Raw genomic sequence first — 23,697 nt, 5'->3', positions numbered from 1 at the left:
CTTCGGCGTGCTTGTCCGATTGCGTCACGAGAGAAACTCCGCTTTTCCATCGCGCGGTCGGCCATGACGGCGGGCGCGTAGGAACACGGGAACGTTGAGGGCAGTGGGCAGTGCCGCGGTGGTATTCGGCGTAGTAACGTTGCTCCGTCGGGCGACTGGCGAGATCCGCTCGTCGTCACGCGCGATTTCGCGCACGGTGATAAATAGACGGTAGGGTTAGGTAGGTAGGAAGCGAGGAGAAAGAGAGCGAGTGACGACGAATCTGTCCGAGAGTCCGAGGCGAGGCGCGTCCGGGGCGGCGTCCGCCGTCCGCCGTCCGCGTCGCCGTCGCGTCACTCGCGCGCGATACGCGCGTTCTCGATATCGCCGCTCTATTCGGGGACTAAGTATTTGAAAATGGCGCGGGCAACAAGGGCCGTGGCCCCCGTCCCGTACGGCGTCGTTTCGTGATCCGGAGGACCCGTCGGACTGGAGAGAGGAAGAGAGTTGTTTATACGCGCTACGCCACGGTGCAGCTGGGTGCTGGGTCGTCCGTCTCTCGCTTCGGCTCGGACTCGGAGAGACAGAGAACCGAGCGAACCAAGCCCCGTTCCGCCCGCTCCCGCCGCGGCCGAGGCCCCGAGGCCGATCGTCCGTGTCCGTGTTCGCCGCGCTGGTGCGTCGCGTCGCGCGCCAAGGTGGTGGAGAGGCTGCTGCTGCTCTCGTCTGTCGCAGGTAAGTGTCCCGCGTCCCGCGGGAACCGCCCGATCGCGCGCCGCGCGTCTAACGACGGTCGACGATTTTCAGACGTATCGGTAAGCGAGACCCGGAACGATTCAACCAGGTAGTATTTTTGTGACGCGTAAACTGAACCGATCCACCTACGGACGGTACGGACGCGATACGCCGCGCGTTCGTTAACGCGCGCGTAGACGACAACGTAGTCGTCGAGCACCTACCGCGTTATCGGTCTGCGCGATATCCGACTGTGTAAAATCGCCCCGCTAAACAGCGAATGTATTATAGATTTAAACGCGCGGCTCTCGACCGAGCGACCGTTCCATCTTGGACGCCGAGCAGCGAGCGCTCGCTCTCTTTCCGCGTCGACGACATTTATTTCGACCCTCGCTGCCTCGAAATCCCTCACCTTCGAACTTGGAATAGACGTGCGATTCCGGACGACTGCGTTTCGCGCGAGGGGAAACCGCTGAAACGTGGGGTGCGAAAACTATTGCGAGCGGAGCGGCGGGCGGGCAAACCCGGCGCCGGCGGGATGCATCGATCTGTCCGAGCGAGCGAGCGACCGAGCGAGCTTGAACGTTCGTTGGGTGCGCAACCTTCGAATTATCGTTGTACCGACGCCTTTCCAACGTCTTTTCAACTGTGACGCGCGATACGCGATGAATATTCGTTCGGCAATATTTTCTCGCGAGTAACGACCACGGGGGAAGGCTGGTCCCTCGGTTGATCGCGTTGTTTTCTATGCCGTGCCGAGCCAAGCCAAGCCACGCGCGACACGCGTGCGGTAGGGTAATGCGTGACAGTCACGCGTGTATGTGACAAAAGGAAGCGCGGCGTACGTGAGAGGCCGGGACGGGTATCGAGCGTCGACGGTACGGATCGGTTACGGGGATATCGCGCGTATACCGGGTGTCCCGACGGGAAGGATAGCGCGCGAGCGTGAGTGTGAGCGGCAGCGACGCGACGACGCGCGAAGGCCGAGTCCCCGAGTAAAACCTCTCGTCGCGAGTTTCAAATATCGCGTTCGCGAACGTTCGTTTCCAGCGATCTGCGTCGAAACGAGCTATCGCGCGGGAGCCACGAGTTACGAGCGTGTGTCCGAGACTGTGCCGGAAGTCGAGAGATCCCCAGCCACTTTTGCGACTGGAGCTTCGCGAGAGAACCGATCTTCGACGGTACGTTCTTTACGACTTGCGAGTCTTGCGACGCACGAGCACGGACCGACGAGGCGATCGCCGCTCGTTGGCTCGCGACGCGAATCTTGTAAGCCAGGAAAAAGTATCGCGCGCTTTTGTTTTAAACCTGCCGCGGCTATAAATGGTTATTCCCGATAGATTCTCCCCGTTGCGAGACACTCGTACGGAAATGTCGTATCGAGGGTCTTGCTCGATCGGGAAAGAGTTACAGCTTTCAAGTTCTCTCTCGTTCTTGTAATTTCTAGCAATTTCCGATCGTTTCTGGGTTTAGTTGAAGGCTCGTGCGACTCCGACGATACCTCGGTCGGTTCTCGCCTCGATTCCCTCGCGCGAAGCGGCGACGTCGAGCTGCCTCCAGTTTCCGGCCGTTTCACCGGTACCGCCGGTTTCGGCGATCGACCCCGAGAGGACAAAAATGCTTCTCGATAGTGTGCCACGCGCGTTCGATACTTTCCACACGGCGCATATAAATGCCGCTCTTTGAGCGCGATGCGCCTGATATGCCTCTAATATACATGTCCGGATCGCTTTACTCGACGACGAGTGTCGCGGCCTTCCTCGTAATCTTCGCTTCTCGATAAGATGCGGACGTGCACCGGTTAGCCGTGAACGGGATCTTTGTATAATTGGAAACTGAAAGTTGCACGAGATAAGAAATTAAAATCGCGCACGCGTTGCGCGATCGATCTTTGGTAAGATTGAATTCGCCCTTCGCCCGCCACGTTCAAGATATTTCCGGGCCATCGTCTCTCGTTGGTAAACCGTTGATCCAAACGTAAGTGGAACGACGAGATGCCATATTAGTTCTGCGCACGATTCCAAGTTTCCGCGGAATGCGGGACGTAGTGACTAACCTTGGCGAGAGAAGCTGGTGCCTGGTCGTCTCTTTCTCTCCATAAACATCTACCGGTTCAATTGGGTCAATTATGCGTTTTGCCGCGGAGCACTATTTTCGAAAGACGCGTCACTTCGACGACAAGTTCAAGCTGCGCGTACGATATCGGCCGTCTTTCTTCCGGCTTCTACCGAGAGATGTTGCGCGATCATATTTATGCAGATTGACGGAAAGTTAACGAGGTTTATATCGGAATATTCGTTATCTGGAAAAACCTCGAGTTCTCTGAAAATTTTATCGGAATTTCAAAGATTTTTATCGAACGTGTCTCTTTAAATACTTTATTTCGCGAGCAATGTTCGTGCGTTGTTGTTTTTATTTTAATTCTTATTTCCGCCGGGAAAGAAGAACCGAAAAGATCAACCGATATAAAATTCGTAAACAAATTTCTGTTTAAAAACGTGCTTTAACTTTACTCGAATCTTTTCCGGGAATTTTCAACAAATTTTGATCGGATGCTCCGTCTACCCGTAAGGACGTTGAATTTTAATTCCGTTTATCTTTTCTGACGATCCATGATTCGCGTTGAAGATAGTCACGCGTCAATTCGTAAATCTCGACACAGTTTTCGCCAGGACGTCGCGATATTGCCGTTATGTCGTCCGCGAGACTGCCGGCTACCGGTACTCGTGTCACAAGATCGCGAACGTACACGCGTGTGCGCGTGGTGCGCGCATCGACGCGTGCAGGTGTTCGCGCCGAGGGAGCAGCCGGAAGCGAACGGTATAACGTCGAGTTTTCTAGACCTTTTTCGCATTGTTCGGATATACGAGTGCGTCCACGTGTTATCGTTGTCACCGATGTGTCACTTGGATTAATGCCTCGTTTCAGGTAGATTCCCATGTCCCAATCGTGTACATTTTTTATTACGACTCGAAAGACACTCTTCTAAACGGGAAAACTTTCCAATCCGTTCCCCCAAAGAACGCGCGATCACTTTCACTGTCGTGAATCGTCAACGCGCATTCTTAGAATTCAATGCTGCGACCACTTAATCGCCGTTTAATTGATCAACATGTTTCTTATCGCGTTGGTAAAGCGATAGATTTCGTTTAGTAAAAACACTAAAATTATTAATGACCAGTCGTCTCTCGAGTTTCTCGGCGTGCATTCGCGGAATCGATCGCGACGTAAAAAGAGCACCGAGGAGAATTCATTTACCATGCTTTTCGGCCGTTATCGGTGCATCTCGCGTGGGCGAGTCATTCGTACGCCTTGTACCTTCGGCGATCAAGATGAATGCTCGCGTCGTACACACGAGTACTTCTTCCCGCGCCGGCTCGCATCGCGTTGTTGTCGCGTTGTCGTTGTCGTTGTCGTATTGTCGGTAGCGGCGGCTCTCCAGATGCGAACGTGTGCGAATACGGTGACGTCGTTTGAATTGAAAGGAATCTGATATCGCGGCTGAGAGGAAGACGGGAATCGGGCGCACGACTATTCGCTCGGTGATACCGTACATACATACGTACGGAATGGCCCGATTGAATAATACACAATTGTCACACGAACGCTCCAGTAATATCGTTTACGCCACGCTGGGATCCAACGGTTCTCCGTGGCGAGCGTGGGTGCTCGGCAATGCGTAATGAAGATACCGTAATTATTCGATTGCGATAGTATATGGTAATATACGTTGACAAGACCTCGGTACAGCTAGCGGTCTAGCACCCTGTTTTTAGAGTTTCGAAATAACTGTTCATAGTTTTGCGCGGTATATCGCGGGTGGGTTCGCTTCGGCAATATATTACCGTATCGCGCTATGCGCGCTTAATGCGATAATAACCGCCATCGCCGGTGCATATTGTCGAATTATCGATACGATCTTTGTCGACTACATTTTGAGCCAAATTGCTGTGGCATCGTGCTTTATGGTCGTATGCGTTCCAGCGATACTGCAAAATCGCAGATCGTTTATTCTTCGTTTCGTTTTTAAATTGCTTTTATCCACGACGAGATTTGACGGACAAGAATATGTCTTAAATCTGTTAAAATATAGTTACTCGGGAACAAAGTCAAGTTACGCGACATTTAACGTTGTGCGACGTAATCACTGTGATTAGCATAGCGTACAGTTCAGTGAACTCTTGCATTATTTTGACGAGAAATCTGGGTCTGTTAGAACGGGAACTTGACGTTGTTCGCTACAATCTGCTGGCATTAAACGTATTATTATTATTATTATTATTATTATTATTTTTTTTAATTAAATGGGAAATCAAATTGATAATGTTGGAATCAGATTTTAATGCATTAACAAAGCGTTGAGTTGCTTTGCGTTGGACGGATATCTTAGATTTCTTTATTCTATTCTATTTCTATTATATTGTATTCTTTCACTGAGTGAGACGATTTATAATTTATTAATTCGTTAAGTATGCCATTCGAGTTTAATTAATCACGGTAACTGTGACAAGCACCTCCGGCGGAAATGGTGACGATGAGACGTCCATCCAGACTCAGATACCTGGAAGGTGAACGTCGATAAGGCGTGGTCACGTTTATTACGTGGCACTGTCTACAACAGTGACTACCGACTGCACAATGAATTTGCACCGATGATGGTGACCCTTGTACAGAGTTACGTTTTCTTCTCTTACCAACGTATCCCTCTTCTTCGTTATGGCATACATCTTATATATTCTATGCATTACATTTATTTTTCCAACTCTTATACTTAGAAATTATCTCGTTTAAATTAAATCTGTGAATTTCTCACCTGGAAAAAATGCAGTAGTAAAATTTATATGTTAACAATCTTGTAAATATTGTAATATATATATAATTTATACAATATTGATAACATAAGATAGATCTAATTATAAATTCTAGATTCTTCGAACTAACTTTGCGTTTCTGTATTTCTCATCGTCACGCGAAGAAGCCTAAGAAGTTCGAAAAATTACTCGCGCATAAAAAGAAAACCTATATCTATTATTAAGATTTACTTTTCTGTCATGGACTCGTGGCACGTTTAATTTGTACCTTACCTTACGCACTTCACCGGCTGATGCAAAACCCCGTCGTGCTCTTGGGCCGCGGTTCTCCCAGCGCTCGGCGGTTTCTTCCATTTTTTTTGCCATTGACTCTCGACTCATGACTCGCATCTTCATAGTGCGTGGCGATCTCGCACTTTCGTTTCCACTGAAAGAGCGTAAAATCAGGGATGCGAAACGTTTTCTTTTACCGCTTGGCAGTTTTCATAGATCTGCGCAACGCGGGAAAAATCAGATAAATGCATCCCGAAGGAAGGCAGCTCGGATGTGACAAAAAAAAACCGCGACGCGATAACCGCTGCTCAAAGTTTTAAGATTTGTGCTAGCGTTAATTTTTTCCATCTGTAAAATCTTAGGTGTGGACTATGAGGTAATAGATAAAGAATATATCTTATCTTTTCTTGAACGCGAGACATCTGCGAAAGGCGGTAGTAAAGTAAATTATATGACGATGAATTAATCATAAACATAAAAAGTGACGTAAATGAGCTTTTAGATCGTCATTAATATTCGACAGAAATCAACCAAGTGTCGAAGGACACAGGCTATATTTCGTAACATAAACACTAATAAACTATTTTATCTATGAATTTATCGAAGAATTTGAAGCCGAATTTTGCTCGACAAATGTGAGAATTAAAAATGTATGACAAACAATTCTGTCATATTACGTTGTAATATTCGTGAGACTATGCAGCAATCCGTTACGTTGCAGGATGAAGCACATTCTCCGCAATAATGCTCTCGGCTCTCGTCGAACGTCGATACGATATGGGAACGCCCTCGTAATTATTATAAATTACGCGTCATACGCACGCACGTACGTATCTCTTCGATGTGAGTCATGCGTGCTTGCGTGTAACGTGATCGGTGTACTGTATCGTACGTTTTTCCTCGTTATAGTCTCTTCGTTTTTTAATCCACGCGTCCATTTTACGCGCGCGGAAATTCACATAAAAATATACCCAGTACCTAACGTTTCGCCACGGCACGTCTAAGAAAAACATGCTTGATTTATCAGCAACGGTATCCAAGGCTAAAACGCACGAGGCCATGTGTTAACCGTCTTTAACTTCGCTATCTGTAACAATTAAAAAAATATATATAGTAGAAAACGATAAAAATTTGATCGATTTTTCTCGTATATGTCTCATTTAAATAATATATTTAAATATTTTTTAAACGAGAATATATATATATATATATTTATTTAAATATTTTTTTATATAAGTTTACCGAGAGTCCAATTATTTTTTAACATTATTAATATTTCTTTATAGTTTTCTTAGCGGTATCTAAGTTGTTACAAGTACTTGTAGCTGTTATAAGTACTTCTTTATATCTTTTCTAATTTCGGCGTATACGCTTTGGTTAAAATAGTCAAACTTATCGATCAAATATGTTCTGCGCGTGCAACGATGTGCACGCGAATTCCTAAAACGGAAGGTCTTCTGTTCAATACGAAGATACGCGATGCGAGATATTCGTTCGACACGAATACTTTTTCTTACGTTATAAACTATACTTGGAAAAAAAAACTGGGTTAATGTCGCAAAGTTATATCTATTATATTTTGCGAATAATTTGATATCGCTATTTTATCGAAATATATTTGTGACACGCAAACGTTACCGGATTACGTTCATCGATAACGTGATAAGACCATCAGATTTCTAAGTTATAAAAGACGTTAAGCTTGCTTTTTCTTTCTCTAATAAAAAAGATATAAAAAGAATATAAAAGCATTTTGAGAATCGGAATTTATTATAAAAAATACATTTATTTATATAGCACGATTATCTGATCCGACTGAAATTGAAATAATCGACATCAGGAATCATTTAGTATCTCTTTCATGTTTTAATTTCGCGATTCAAAGAAACGTTTATATGTTTTTACTACCCCCGACATTTTCTCCCTTACAGAATACGCCGTAGACTTGAAAATCGCATTGTAAGGAGACAAGTTTGTTTCGTGCGAAAGGAAAGGGTTGGTCGATGAAAAAGCGTGGAATTCCTTCCGCGAGCCCGAGACGCGATAAGGGTAAGGTTTTTTCAAATCCATGTCCATGACTGAAAAGGAGGGCGTATATATTTAGTTTTGTGTAAGACACTCGGTAGATATTATGTCTTTTGATCGACGAACATTATTTATACTTACGCGTGTTTTCCTTTCTTTTTCATTCCTGCTTCTTTTGCGATCGATCTGCACGGTCTCTATTACTTTCGTGTTTTTATTTTATTTCTCGATCTTCTCAAGTCTATCGTCTATCTCTGTCTGACGGTATCGATCGCAATGTACCGATATATTTCTCTCTTCGTCTCTTTAATGAAAAAGGAAATCGCACTAGAAGCGCGTCTCACTATGTCGCGGCTGTGTACTTGAGCACTCTTATCTTCCCGTTGCTATCAGTCGGCAGGGTCGCGTTGTAAGGTTGTAAAGCACGTTTCGCAGAAGTCGTTATTGTCGGCCACCCTCCAGTAATTTCACCCTTTCGTCGAACCCTTCCGCGTCGCCCTTGTGTCGCGACTGCGATCATTTCCTGCAATGTTTGCTTCTTGTATCGTGGGAATACAATTGCGTTTACGTCTGACGTTAGAATGTCAATTGTTCGAATGAAATAATTGTGGAAGGTATAGGAGCGATTAAAAAACTCATTTCTGTCTCTCAATTCGGGAAAGACGATCCAGATGTTGCCAGATGGTGAGTTTAAAAAAGGTTTGTGAAGAAGGGTTTTTAGAGAAAACTAGCTAGGGTAAGGTTGAATCGGTCACTTCCGAGATAACGGCGGTAAGCCGGTCGGGCTCTCATTTCGCCCTTTAAATTTTAAAGGGCCTTATGAAAGACCCAGACCCTCTTTTTCCGCTGCCCCCACGAGGCCGGCTCTTTAAATCTTCTTTTCGTCTCCAGGCTCCTCTTTTGTGAGTCGTCGCACAGCGGGATAGAATTCGAAAAAGCTTGGTAAAAAAAATGGTCTTTTACATATCTTGCTTCGAGATTCATATCCCAGGTGATTAAGTATCATCATTTTCACCTTGCTACTTTCAATATATATGAATTTATTCGAGATTATCTTCATATAAGCGTATATGACGTACGTATATACTATTGTACTTTATACAAGTTAATTGTTTTGCAATATGATTTCAAATTACCGATATGTAACTAATTTAATATTTAAACAAAAAATGTACTTGTTAATCACAATTTAATAAGATTTTTATTTATGCTTGATACATAAGTAAAAATATGCAATATTTCGCACTAAAAATGTAGAAATCAGAATTGAGTTTTGAACCTAAAATTAAGCTGAGCTTTTTTCGGATCTCGTTCCACTGTGTATCGCGTGGGTTTCAGGTTCAGACGTGTGTGTCAAAGGGCTGATTGTGAACGAGAGGGGTCGGTCGCGTGATCCCTGACACACGCCTACGCGCACACGCACAATGCGCTTCTCTCGGTCTGATCCTCGTCAGCTTCCGTGCATGTCTCTCGGCGACATCGTTTTAATGAAAGAATTTATGCTTCGTCAGACACGAGCAGCGAATTTCTTCTAATTGACGGTATAAGGCAAAACTTTATATTCTTTTATTTTTATAAAATGAATTTTTTCCTTGACATTTTGGAATAAGATGTGAAAGAATTGAAGAACTGCAGTTTTTACAAAATATGTATAAAATTATTTACAAATAATCAAGTTTTAATTTAAGACTTATCAAGCTGATTTACATTGAAAATTAAGAAACCGCGATCTTTAAAATTTGAAATTTTTACCTAAGAATAATGCAATTCCAATAATCTCAAATTTTTGCTGAAAGAATTAATTGCTGAAGTGAGTCTTGATTTATTTTGCGTAAATTGTATATATAATATAACATATACGTATATTAATGGAGATGCTATCTGCTGATAATATTACCAGAAGATATCGTAAAAATGCGAGCAAGTGCCCATACGTTGGAGATACGTTACGAGATAAATTTGTTAGTAGATCGTTAGAGGAGACATATGAGATAAATTCGCGTGTGTCCACGAAATATACCGGTTTCCATCGAGTAGAATAATGTACGTGCGATCCTTCGTCGTCGTTGCCGCCGCCGCCGCCGCCGCGTCATCATCGCGACAAAAGTAATCGCCAGTATTACCTCATCAATCCAGTAAAGAGCATGTGTAAAGGCCACCCGCTTCCAGCGATGACGGCACTTCTTTCCTCTCGTCGAATTCGCACACCGGTCGTCTGGCTGAGAAAGGCCTCGTCCGGATTCGTCACGATTCACAAATATTTTTCGACGGGAGTCGCGTGATTTCCGTTTGCCTAATTGTCTCTTCAGCTGCAAATAACATACAATCGAAACTGTGGCTATTTTTTCTCTGATTACGTAAACTCGAGTAAAACGCATATACAGAACGAATTTCGTTAACTTTGCCGAGACGGGAGATTACGGGGCGAGAATCGCGAGATTGTGCAACGAAAATTAAATAGCAATCGCGATGAACCTTGCGCGCCGAATTAATTACGATTCTTAGACCATTATAAAAACACCCTACAAATATGATGCACGCGGCGGCAGATTTATCGGCGCGTATATTCAATAGAGCGAGTCATAAGCTTGTTTAAAATTGCTAATGAAGACCATGTACCTTTCTCCTTTTTTTCAATGTGCTATTTTTATTTAAGTGCTTTTTATCACGTTGACTCGTGAGCGCTTATTAATCGCGTTTACTCGATCGCCGAATCACTATAGAGTATAGTAAAAATAGTGTAGAGCTGTTACGTTTATCTAATCAACGAGAGGCTTGCGGCGATTATCGATATTTCCTTATCTTTTTTCCTCCCCTTAAATCTCCTTGTCCTCGAAAGCGCGTAAATTTCATTAGACTGTATCGTCAAGTCTGCTGTTTCCTCATCAAACTTGGTTGGCCTAACTCTTATTAGCCTCGGTTCACGACGCTGTTAAAGCTCCCTCCGGGAGCTCCGGAATGTTGACGAGTGACGACTATCGTTTTGTGCGGCACTGATTCCGCGCACGTATGTGTCTGAATTACTGTTTGTCGAATGCTGTCGCGCGCGAACGAGGCCATGCACGATTACGCTCGACTCGAGTTGCGGGCAACTCGATGCAGGCAAATTCTGCATTCTACGGAGCGTGTCGGTCAGGGTCGCTGCTCTTAACGCTTTAGAACTCTTTTTTGCGCAGAATATTTGCCTTAAAATCTTTCTCTACGAGTATTGGTAGATTACGCGTTACATCTTTCGTATACATAGCGCATAAAATACACTAATACGTTCCCTCCCTCTTTCTTGCGAGCGGACGAATCGATTTGAATGGTATTTCAATTTCCGAATCAAAATTCCGAAGGATGGCCTCGATATAGATTTCGAATGTCTTCGTACATTTTGGTCCGATCGAGAAATCTCGTCGACAGCTGTGTCAAGAGCGTCGTTTCTCGGAAGATGGAAAGCTTTGATGATTCGGGCGCGCATACTTACGCATGATCTGTAATTCTGAACAGGGGTGAACGGACTCGCAGTAAAAACACACCTGTACGCGACGCGCGTCAACTCGTCTGCAAAATTTACAACTATTATGACATCACTATTTTACATGACATGTTATCTTTTCGGCGGAATTGACAATGCGCTCTATCGTAATTCTTCCTCTCAAGTTTCCTGTTATTTAAAAATTTCTATATAAATATTAACTTATCAGAGGAATGAGACAAACGTCCGCATTGCAGAAAAAGATAAACGTTATCTATGGTAATGTTACAGCCGTAGATTCTTTTGTCAACGTCTATCTCTCTTTTGTCATTATTCTCTTTTTTTACCTTTTATATAATATATTTATGTAAGGCAAACGGGTTATACATAGAGAGTTACAGGTTACTTTTATCTATGAACGAATGATGCCTATACGCAATCGATACGTACATACCCTTGTCACTCTATTCGTCGCACTTGCGAAGTTCAAGGATGCTCACCCTGCACACTCGAGGTTCGACGAACCCTCGAGCAACGTCTTCGTTCTTCATTAATACCGAAATCGCGACTGGCGCGCGCACCGCGAGAGACTTGGACTTGCGAGCCCTCGGGAAATATTGATTATTTTACCGCGTGACACCCTCACAGGTAGTCTAGACGGGATCTATAACGAGATATATATACATATGCATCGCTACACGCGACCTTTTCTGTCGACAACATCGAGATAAGTCATGCGTGTGCCGCATACGCGTTCTTTTTCGCTAACTTTAGAGCCAGACATATATTTCGATATCTTGAAATTTTCCAGGGCAACGATTCTTCTTTCGCAACGCGAGAGCGGAGAACCGAAGTCTATTGCTTTCGTGTGATTCAGGATAATTCCCTCGTCAACAAATCCAAATTACGAAATATACATAAATGTTGTTCAGTTCTCGTTTCAACATTAGACCGAGTGATCTTTTTGATTCTAGGTATATATAATATATAAGAATAGAGCGAAAACATGCCGGAAGAACAGAAGACCGCTAATGCTCCAGCGGAAGCAACGGCGGAGAATGGGACCGGGACGAATTCGCCCACGAAGAGCCCGGTTAGCAGGGGAAAGATGGCTCTTGCCAAAGTTACCCTCCTCGACGGTACTGTAAAGGATTTCTACATCGATGTAAGTTGTCGAAAAGTTTAGTCTATGCGTGTACAAGTTAAACTATATTTAATTTACTTGAGGTTGAGAAATGTTAAATATCTGGTTGCAGAGGAAGGCGAGAGGCCAAGAACTTCTCGATATGATTTGTCAAAGTATGAATCTGCTGGAGAAAGATTACTTTGGTCTTATCTACGAAGACAGACACGATCCTCGCAATTGGTTGGATCTTCATAAAAGGATCACGAAATTCATAAAAAGTATGGAAACCGTCATGAAATTACCATTGTATAAATGACAAATGTAATAGTATGTGCCGAGAAATGCCTTCTAAAATTAACGTATGTTTTCAGCTGAACCATGGAAGTTTAATTTCGAAGTAAAGTTCTACCCACCGGATCCAGCTCAATTGCACGAAGATATCACGCGTTATCAATTATGCCTACAGATCAGAAACGATATTATTACAGGGCGTTTACTTTGTTCCTTTGTGACACACGCTCTCCTGGGCTCCTATCTCGTTCAATCAGAAGTTGGAGATTATGATCCTGAGGAACATGGAAGGACATATTTGAAAGATTTTAAATTTGCTCCTAACCAAACGCCCGAATTAATCGAGAAAGTAATGGATCTGCATAAAACGCATAAGTTAGTTTTGTTTTTACGCAAACGATTTTACTCTTTTGATTTTTATGATGAAGAAAAGAAAAATGTATCGATTGTTTAATCAAGTAACAACATCGATTTTTTTCGTCATCTTTTAGAGGCCAAACACCCGCCGAAGCAGAATTACATTATCTCGAAAATGCGAAAAAATTAGCTATGTATGGCGTAGATCTTCACCCCGCGAAAGACTCGGAAGGCGTTGATATAATGTTAGGTGTATGCGCTTCGGGCCTTCTTGTTTATAGGGACCGTTTAAGAATTAATAGGTTTGCCTGGCCAAAGATATTGAAAATATCTTACAAGAGGCATAATTTCTACATTAAAATCAGACCCGGCGATTTCGAACAGTTTGAATCTACAATTGGATTCAAATTAGCGAATCACAGAGCAGCGAAAAAGTTATGGAAAGTGTGCGTTGAGCATCATACTTTCTTCAGGTAAATAATAATTATAATTTGTAACTTTTTTTTATTTGCGATACATCTTAATAAAATGCGCGCGCGTGCAAAATTCTTTTTTCACAGACTTATGAGTCCGGAGCCTGTAAAGAAAGTGGGATTAATTCCGCATCTAGGGTCTCGTTTTCGATATTCTGGAAGAACTCACTATGAAACGAAAAAGACTCCTATCGATAGGCAACCTCCACAATTTGAGAGATCTTTGAGTGGCCGACGACTCACATCCAGAAGCATGGATGGTAAATAAGATTTTTTGCCATTTGTAAATGATATTCTAAAATATGAATGTGTGACATAATAATGCTGGTTTAGTGGAGATTTAAATTGCTACAATTATAACATCATACATTTATTCAGAAGTATGTCTGATTTGAAAATTTTTCATTAGGGGACACACAAGCTTGCGCAAGCATGAGTTTTATTGTTAGAATGGTTTTTTTATCGATTTATTGTAAACACTATTTCACTATCTGCAAAAGATTTTTAAAATATTTGCTATAAACCACAAGTGCCTTTTTATAATTACATTTTTAAATCTGTGTTATACTAAGATGTGAAGTAGTGTGACTGCCTTGTACAGCATTAGGTGGGCCTAAACCAGTTGAAACATACGGTTCCGAACCAAGCAAACGGCATACTATGAGCTACGAGCCTGAAATGCTTCCTGATGATATAGAACATATAGACCGACGGCCTAGTCCAATCAAGAAGCAAAAAGAGAAGGTAATAACGTTCGTGCGTTTGTTGGACAACATTTTTTTTGTATTTAAAATAACCTGCTAGAATGTTAGAGTATGCATGAATTCTCGTCATGCGAACGTGAAACCGATTTTTGACTGACAGCAAAATTTATGAACGATGTATGTCATAACTTTTAACTCCCGTCTGCGGTCTACGCTTTCAAACTAATCTTTTAATTACAAAAAAAATACAATGATAATTTATGATGAAGATTTGTGCGATATAATATAATTTTCGCGACGAATTAAAAATGCAATAAAATATATGCATATAACATTTTTGCAAAAATTTCTATCAGAGAAGTCGCGGAACACCAATTGGCTCACGTTCTCTATCAATGCGTGGGTGAGTCAGTAGAGTAAATTTATACTTTTTACATGTTTATAATGTTAATTGTTAATTAATCTTGTATTGATAAATCTGTATCGATTTGCGCAATATATTTATTGACTTACCTACGCAATAAATTTCAACGCACACTGTACACAGATTCGGATCCAATGTTGCAACAAAAGCATGACAATTTATATTATACAACACATATAGAGTTATTACATCACGTATTTTTGACATATAAAAAAATAAAATTGGATTCGATACATTAGTAAAAATTTCATAGAGATACGCCAGGAAGTCCCCCAAGTTAAAATTTTTTTTTTCTTTGGAGTGTCGATGTCCCTATTATTAACTGACACATAACTAACACCGATAGCTCACACGAAAAACAAGTGCCGGAACAACATCAGCTAGCAGTACCAGTAGCCTGGAAGGGGAATATGACGCAGATCGTGGGAGAAAGGTATAGAATTTTATCTGGAGCACTTCTGCCTTAATTAATTCTATATATTTTTCAATGCTGTTTTTTGTATGTGACCACTTGGTGTTTTGTTTCTTCCAATGCATGTTGCTACATTTTTTTTCTTAAATTATATTTCTTGTAAAACTTATACGGCCATCGCCTCAATGTGGGATGTTGGTTACCTATTTAAGCATTTAGCAATATTAGCAATGTGAGCATGTAGATAATAAAACTCTTAGAGAATTATTTTTTTAACTATTGTAAGTCGATAATTTCAATGAGATTTGGGCATAAATATGAAACTAGTTTATGGCGACTGATTGTTATTAGATTTAATAAGAATACCGTTTAAATGTGTAGCATTATAAATTGTGTTAGATTAAGCAAAAGTTTTGTGTTAAATTATTAACAAAAACAGATTTAACACAATAAATAATGATAATTATAACATAAATATTTTGAGAGCGCAGACCGTAATCCATAAAGCATGCATTGTATCTTGAAACATGGTAGTTTTCGTGTTTTTAGTATTATTTTAGCAGTGTAGCGGCTTTATGCTTGTTGCATGAAGCGACGTGTGATTGGGTAAATTTACTTGTAGAAACCGGTCGGAGGAATCGCTGTCCTACCGCCCGGTGGTTTATCAAAGAAGAAGAAGGACAAACAGAACGAAAACGAAAAGGAAAATCACAATGATCTGAACAATACTGATCTGATTAATGACAATGCTCATCTTGACAATATTGATGATAAATCACTGTCTAAAAAAGAATTAAAAAAGAAGGATAAAGAAACCCCTGAAAAAATGGATAAGGAAAAGAAGGAAAAAATTAAGGTAAGCTTTATATTGTGTCGTACGCGCGCGTGTTGCTGCTTTTTATGATCTTACATAAAGTATATGTATGGTTTAGAAAAAATTATTTCAAGTATCTTTTCATAAATAACATTTATGACTACCATTATTTTAAAATATTATAATTCCATAAGTATTCCGTTAGATTTCAATAATGATGTTAAAAGAATGTTTCATTGAATGTGTAGTTATTTTTCCATTGAGTACGTACATACGCATAGTTCAAGTTTGCACGAATATTAGTTTATATTTTTGCAGACATAATAAAGTTACATTAATATGTAGACATTCTTAGTTTCATTTAAATGTGACAAAAGTATGGTATATATATTCCATATATTACATATATAGCATGTATTTTGTACCGCATGTATTTTATGTATTATCCAAGAGTCCTGTTGGCGGTTTCCTGTTTATCAAGAAGGACAAGGATAAGAAACAGAAAAAGAACAAAGAACTTGATGAATCCACGGACAAAAGTGATGTTGAATCAAACATTTCTACATTGGAAAAACAGGGAAAAGAAGTTGATAAAAAAGCAGATAAAATCCAAGATCCTACAAAATCTTCTCAACTTCCTGGTTATACGAAGCCTTACGATTACGAAGAAACGGAAGCTTCGCCTACAAGAAAGCCGTTTACTCCACATGGTTTTACGTACGAAGACCGACCCGCATCGCCAGGTGTACAGGATCAACCATCGCCTACTTCAGCTAGTCGGAAGGCTACGGGATTAGCATTTAACTATGCTCCGGGAGAAGAAAAGAAAGTAGCGGAATCTGTGGAAAAGAGGAAAACGAAAGAAGCGGACAAACAAGCACCAGGATTGAAAACACCAGGGCTCAATTATGTGGAGTCTGCTGCCCTTAAAGAACAGCAAAAGAATGCTGCGAAAGCAGGCATTGAAAAGAACGAAACAACGGCTTTTATTGATAGTGAACGTCAACATGGAGATACTATCGGTCAACCTGTAGTAATCCCACCAGCACCAGTGGAATCCAAACCAGATTATCACATTCTGCCTCTTCCCGATGGTTCGAGAATCATCGGAGGTGTGATTTATACCAAAGAAGGTAAACCACTGGATCAGAGCCACCTCGGACCAGACGGTAGCAAAATAATTGATGGTAAGATTTGTGGAAAAGACAGTAAACTGCTGAAGAAGGCAGACTTCGGACCACATGGAATTCATGTTAGCAATGGCATAATTACCGGGAAAGATAACAAACCTTTCCATCAGGAAATATTGGGTACAGATAGAAATTCGATAAAGAATGGAATTATTTATTCTCCTAACGGTGAAGTGGTGAAACAGTCTTTTCTCGGGCCGGATCACGCAGTGGTCAAAGAGGGAAAGGTATCACTGAAGAACGGCAAACCGGTTCAACATTGTGAATTAGGTGCAGATGGAACGTACGTGAAAGAGGGTCTCATATTTACGTCGGGATCTAAACCTATGACTCAGGGATCGTACAATGCAGACGGAAAGTACATAGTTGCCGGTATAGTATGTAACGAAGAAGGCAAGCCTTTGAATCAAATCGCGATTATACCTGATGACACGTTTGTTTGCGACGGCTTAATACATGGACGAGACGGCAAACCGCATAATACAGGCAAGTTAGGTACTGAGGGCCATTACATCGCGGAGGGAAAAATTCATTCGAAAGACGGTAAACTGATCAAACACGAGTCTTTCAGTTCCGATGGGTCTGCCGTGAAAGATGGCGTAATTTACTCGAAAGATGGAAAATTTTTGACTCAAGGATCCTTGCTACCGACCGGTGCTCACTTGAAGGATGGCAAAGTGGTCGGCAAGGATGGCAAACTCATTAAGCACGCGTATTACAAATCCGACGGTAGCTTTGTGAAAGACGGTGTGATACATGGAAAGGATGGCAGAGCTCTAAGTCAAATTCCATTAATAGCCGACGGTCATTTCATCAAAGATGGTTTAGTGCACAACAGAAACAACAAGCCATTATCTCAAGGTCTCTTTAAACCCGATGATCTTGTAATCAAAGAAGGTACATTACGCAACGCGGACGGTTCAGTATTGTCAAATGCTACTCTCGGCCCTGACGGATTTGTAGTGAAGGACGGTGCGATTCTAGGAAAAGATGGCAAACCAGTAAAACATGAATTATTTGGTTCGAACGGAAGCTATATAAAGAAAGGTATTATTCACGCGAAGAATGGAAAGCCGCTCAATCAAGATTCGTTGGTGCCCGAAGGTGCGGCTATTAAAGACGGCAAGATATATAGCAGAGATGGCAAATTACTAAAGTTCTCGTTCTTTAAACCGGACGGTAGTTACATCAAGGACGGTCTTATTTATGGTAGCGACAGTAAACCACTGAACTTAAACGCAGGTTTACCGGAAGACAGTTTTATCGTCAATGGTGTAATATTCGACTATTCGGGAAAGCCCTTGAGCAGAGATTCGTTTGGATCCGATGGTTCGTATGTCGCGGGCGGGTTGGTTTACGGTAAAGGTGGCAGAACCGTGTTGCAAGGTGTGTTCGGTCCCGACGGCAACACCATTCGGAATGGCATTATCGTAGGTAGAGACGGCAAGCCCTTGACTCAAGATGATAAAGGCCCGGACAATATAGCGGTGAATAATGGAAAGATCGCGGATAATCAGGGAAATCCGAAAAATCTATCCTCGTTGGTACCTGACGGATGTTACATACAAGATGGAGTGGTCTATGACAAGAATCGACAATTGTTAAAGCAAGGTGCGTTTAAGCCAGATGGATGTTACATTCGAGATGGCCTTATATACGGCTGGGGAGGCCAATTACTGAACGCGGGATCTGAATTACCCGGTGGCAGCTATATCGAGGAGGGTAGGATATATGGAAAGGATGGAAAACCCTTGAATCACGCCGCGTTTGGTACCGAAGGTAATTTCATCGAAAACGGTATTGTTTATGGAAAGGATAAAAAACCGCTCAGTCACGGCACGTTCGGCAACGACGGCAGTTCCATACAAAATGGTTTACTGTATGGACCGAACGGGAAGCCATTGAACAAAAGACAGACCATCATCACCGTTACATCCGTCCGTTACGGCTTAGTCTGCGGTGATGACGGGAAACCATTAAGATATGGCAATTTTGACAGCGAAGGCAGCGTAGTCAAAAACGGCAGGATTTACGATGACGCGGGAAGATACCTCAACCAAAACGCTTACGGCCAAGATGGTAATTTCATTAAAGACGGTTTGATTTATGGACGCAATGGGAAACCTCTCTCTCATGAAAATTTACCACCGGAAAGCAGTTTCATCAAAAACGGCAAGGTTTACGATGCGAATGGTCAGCCACTAACGCAGGAGGCATTCGGGCCAGAAGGTCTGAAAGTTATACAAGGTGTCGTGGTAGATAAAACTGGAAAACCGGTGAAACAGGCGAGCTTCGATGCCGAAGGAAATGTCGTCAAGGATGGAATAATTTGCGCGCCTACTGGAAAACCACTCGATAAACATTTTACGACTATCACGATCACAATGGTACATAGAGGACTAGTATGTGACAAGGATGGAAAACCGGTCGCACGAGCACCATTCGGAACTGATGGTGGTTTCGTTAAAGACGGCAAGATTTACGACAAGTTCGGAAAACCGTACAATCAGGAACTTTTCGACGAGGACGGATCGTACGTGAAAGACGGTGTGATATATGGAAACAACGGCCAGTTAGTGGACAGCAAGACGATTTTGAAGGACTTACAAGAGGCATCAAAATCCACTCTGACGAAATTAAAGAAACCTGCGGTTCCAGCTTTGATGCCGACAATTGTGAAAACAACAACCAAGCAATCGGTGGTCAAGGATCAGGAAGGTGTGACACAGAATATTCAGGAAAAGATCGAGGATCTTACACCCGGTGGTACAGGCCAAGTTATGGTCTCTACTCACGTCAACAAGGTGATACATTTGGAAAGAATAAAAGACTAAATTAGACACGTTACGATTCATCCTTTCAATAGTCGAACGTTTAACGTAACATCAGACATCATACTGAACAACAAGACCCTGCATGCTTATAAATTATATTATAAATTATATGATTTTTTTTTGTTATTCAATACAAAATGCTCCTTTTTATTTATTCAAATATATTGCATGAAATATTGAGTGATAGATTTGTTTAGGATAATTATGCATAGTTGGAATCTTTAAAATTTTGCAATAAATGTTTAGTAAAGAAGTTACATATCGAGTACTCTTCTTGAAGAATTTGAATTGCTGAATCGCAGTTATCTGCCATCTTTCCATAATTATATTTTTTTATATCATATATAGAGGCAAAGTCTCTCTTTCTCTCTTGCAAACTCTGTGTCATCAAATATGATACAATGCATAGAGATCATATTTTATTCATTAATTCGCACTCTCGTTAAATTTTCTAATTACTATTTATATTACTTATATTAGTTATATGTATCTTGAGATCTTAGTTACATGGTAGTTGTATTTAGGCAGAGGCACCAGATGATGGTAGAACTCCGTACATGACAGCGACAGCTGTCACTACACGTACCGCTACGATGCATGAGGATCTTGAAAAAAATCAGAAGACAAGTCAGGTTTGTAATGAGCATTATTAGCGTCACTTCGCAGCATATTAATGCGAATTTATTTAAAGCCTGTGCTACATACAATAAAAATTGTTCTACTGTACTTATATTCATACATTCCATATATTCTTTGTTCCTTTAATTTTGCCAAATTATTATTTGCTATAATTTATTTTTTACATTAGGTAGAGGAAAAAACTGTAGCACATACAACTGCGACTAGTGCTACGAGACAGGAACAACGTGTAGTAACACAAGAGGTTCGAACCACGAGTCATGTGCTTTCCGGCGAACAGGTAATGCCAATTGTAACTTTTTTTCAGGATAATACGCTTTAAATTAATAGGTGAAGCATGTAAGCGTTTTTGCAAATTGCTACGTGGATATTATTTGGATTTTGATCTAACTTATTTTACATTTAAGTATATATCATTTCATGTAACTGTGCTGTATACATACGATCATTTCGCATATGTAGCACATATAAAAGATCACTTTACATATACAAATATTAATATGTTATGTAAAGATTTTTAATTGAAAAAGTCATATTATCTTAACACTTCATTATATTATACATGCATAAATTATGCTTACAGCAAAATATCATTCATTATATCATTATTATTAAATGGATTAAAAATATAATTGTAATATTAATTTAACAATAATTCAGTTAGCATCATTTATTCATATTCATACGGAATTGTTTATTTTTTATTTTTGTTTCTTGTGTAAATAATTTTGCCGGCTTGGTTAACACGTTGCATGGCGTAGCTGTTCTCACGAAGGCTAAGTACATCGAGTTCGAGCAGCGGAGATTCAGGTACACCGATTGATCTTGACGATGACCAACAAGCTTTCTACAATCAATATTATCAGGTAATCCATTGAGTAACGGTCGAAAATTTTCTTCTACTAAAACGGAGCGGAAGATAATGCGTATTTAGAACAACGGGGAACAGGTATTCGTACACGTAAAAAATTTTAGCATTTTGCCTTGTCAGCTAACCCAATGCGGTGCATTTGCATTAAGATATTTTTGCTCATATCGCATAATATTTAAAAGAAATGTATTTTATATTGTTTTTTGCGATGTGCAAAGATGCACGTAAAAAACTATTTTGCAACTTTAGCGAATTACGTAATTATCGGAGGTTTACATATATAATCGAAGAGGCAGGATGTAATATCATAAATGTAAATATATCTCGGTAAATCGTTTTGTGAGATTGATTCATCTTCTGGACTGTCTATTATTCTTATTTTTCTTATTAATTTTATATCTTTCTTTGTTATTTTTATCTTTCATTGATGTTATATAAAAGAGCCCTTAAGTAAAAGATATGTTATTGAATCTTGATCCAGGGAGATCCAGCCGTGATCGCAACTGAGAAGCACGTTTATACAGGAGAACCGGACAGTAATGTGACGACGACAACAACGGTACCTGTAGTGGCAACTGAAACAAGAAAAGTAGCTCTCGAAAGTGAAGATGGTAACTACAGTGCCACAGGAGAGATAGTCAGTACACAAACTATATCCAGTAAAACCCGTACTGTTGAAACTATCACGGTTGGTACATTATATGCTAACCAAATCAATATTGTTTACAATAATTTTTGTATTTAATATTTTTTTGCTCTACACACAGTATAAAACGGAGAAAGATGGTGTAGTTGAGACACGAGTGGAACAAAAGATAACAATACAATCGGATGGTGATCCGATTGATCACGATCGAGCTTTGGCAGAAGCGATACAAGAGGCCACTGCTATGAATCCGGATATGACAGTGGAAAAGATAGAAATACAGCAACAAACGGCGCAGTAATTAGTAGAGGATTGTCCGTCATACATACATAAAAGGGGGCACTCTTGGTCTATAAATAACAAAAACGATTCGTAATCTTAGAGACTAGGAAAACAAATTGGTATTTACAGTATATGCTATATATTGAATGCATTGTTTAATGCGTCATAAAAAGAACCAGACTGAAATATGCTATAAAAATGTCGATAAGTCTTTAAATATTTTACGAAGTTATAAATGAAGCAAGGAATATTAAGCTTTATAGTTTTTCTTTTAAGAGGGTCAAAGAGAGAAAATTTCTGATTACGGCTTGCCCAATGATTCGAACTTAAACTCGATTGAAAATCGAGTTTGATAGGTGAAAGGAATGAAATATTAATGAAATCTTTTTAATAAAGAGAGAATGGTACCTCGTACTATAAACTACAGTGTTCATATTAAAATAGCTAAGGTGTATTTATATACACCAGAACATAAATAAATAAATATTATATAATGTATACATAGCTATGTATGTATGTAAGCAAATGGATAAACTATTTATACATAGTTATGGCGATAATTATATATACATATATAGATATATAAAAGACGGGGTGCCCTGCAACTTAAAGTTTTGATAATTGAGTATTTCATAACAATAAAAAGAGAAATAATTACAGTCATACAAAGTAACCAATACAATGCAACAATTATTTAAAATTTTGCAGTAAAATAATATCAAAATATTCCAAATTGAAATACTAATGTCGAAATATTTATATGTAATCAACCAAGTCTATATTAAAAGCATATTCTCTTCGATTTATCGGAATCCTTTGTCCTCTAACGAAAGCTCGTTACTTTCTCTTTTTCATCTTTGAGTATAATATATTACGAGTTGTTAACAGTAAGTAAAAAAAAAATAGTCTGATTCATAATATTCGTATAAAGAAGCAAGTAAGATATGTTGCAATGGGTTACAAATATATAACAGTTTTATCGATCCGTTAAAAAAAGCTCCTCAAAGATGAATGGATAGAAAGTAAGATTATAAGAGTAATAATTAAGCAAAATAGCTCCATACTACATATTATTTGTTGTAATGCTTAAATGCAATAAGATAAGCTTCTCGGCAAAAAGTACATGTATTATAGTTTGACTATCTGTGAAATTGATAATTGCTTTCCAAACGGTTATTACATAACATTGTGTGACAGAGTCAGAATATGTGTTACATATTAATATATATACGTACATACATACATATATGTATATTGCTAATTGTGAAATATTTGAAATCGCCATGGTTCCGTATATCTAAAAAATGTTAATACGTCATGTTTTAGAAAGGATACAGAAATTCTGTTAGTA

General features: G+C 40.4%; 2 protein-coding genes across 10 annotated transcripts; one reads left to right on the top strand and one right to left on the bottom strand.

Annotated features, from left to right (window-relative positions):
• The first annotated feature begins 71 nt into the window (after positions 1-71).
• Cora (erythrocyte membrane protein band 4.1 like coracle) lies at positions 72-23,450 on the top strand. 5 transcript variants are annotated; one of them, XM_077399208.1, is made up of 15 exons: positions 72-220; positions 12,258-12,448; positions 12,540-12,687; positions 12,781-13,075; positions 13,192-13,530; positions 13,618-13,790; positions 14,132-14,274; positions 15,005-15,091; positions 15,693-15,926; positions 16,336-19,878; positions 20,433-20,540; positions 20,717-20,827; positions 21,309-21,413; positions 21,900-22,106; positions 22,186-23,450. In XM_077399208.1, exons 2-15 carry the CDS (start codon positions 12,290-12,292, stop codon positions 22,363-22,365), a joined length of 5,832 nt encoding a protein of 1,943 aa, XP_077255334.1. In that variant the 5' UTR covers positions 72-220; positions 12,258-12,289; the 3' UTR covers positions 22,366-23,450. The 5 variants fall into 5 exon arrangements, with proteins under 5 accessions (XP_077255334.1, XP_077255333.1, XP_077255336.1 ...); XM_077399207.1 differs by having other exon boundaries at positions 72-714; XM_077399209.1 differs by lacking the exon at positions 72-220 and adding an exon at positions 1,754-1,895.
• On the bottom strand, positions 2,706-12,251 carry LOC143893648 (uncharacterized). Of its 5 annotated transcripts, none has more exons than XR_013255877.1 (5): positions 11,734-12,251; positions 7,965-10,132; positions 6,476-6,885; positions 5,799-5,952; positions 2,706-5,527 (listed from the first exon to the last, which is right to left on the bottom strand). XR_013255877.1 is itself a non-coding variant. In XM_077399257.1 (5 exons), exons 3-5 carry the CDS (start codon positions 6,857-6,859, stop codon positions 5,507-5,509), a joined length of 258 nt encoding a protein of 85 aa, XP_077255383.1. In that variant the 5' UTR covers positions 6,860-6,885; positions 7,728-7,876; positions 7,965-10,463; the 3' UTR covers positions 2,706-5,506. The 5 variants fall into 5 exon arrangements, 2 of the variants coding, with proteins under 2 accessions (XP_077255383.1, XP_077255382.1); XR_013255878.1 differs by lacking the exon at positions 11,734-12,251 and having other exon boundaries at positions 7,965-8,346; positions 9,947-10,463; XM_077399257.1 differs by lacking the exon at positions 11,734-12,251 and adding an exon at positions 7,728-7,876 and having other exon boundaries at positions 6,777-6,885; positions 7,965-10,463.
• Positions 23,451-23,697: the final 247 nt, after the last annotated feature.

Source organism: Temnothorax americanus, unplaced genomic scaffold, assembly GCF_048541705.1.
Source record: "Temnothorax americanus isolate GAGA-0224 unplaced genomic scaffold, ASM4854170v1 Scaffold124, whole genome shotgun sequence".
NCBI classification, from domain to species: domain Eukaryota; kingdom Metazoa; phylum Arthropoda; class Insecta; order Hymenoptera; family Formicidae; genus Temnothorax; species Temnothorax americanus.
The sequence above is the reverse complement of the archived record's forward strand: the minus strand, read 5'-3'. Positions and strand labels throughout refer to the sequence as shown.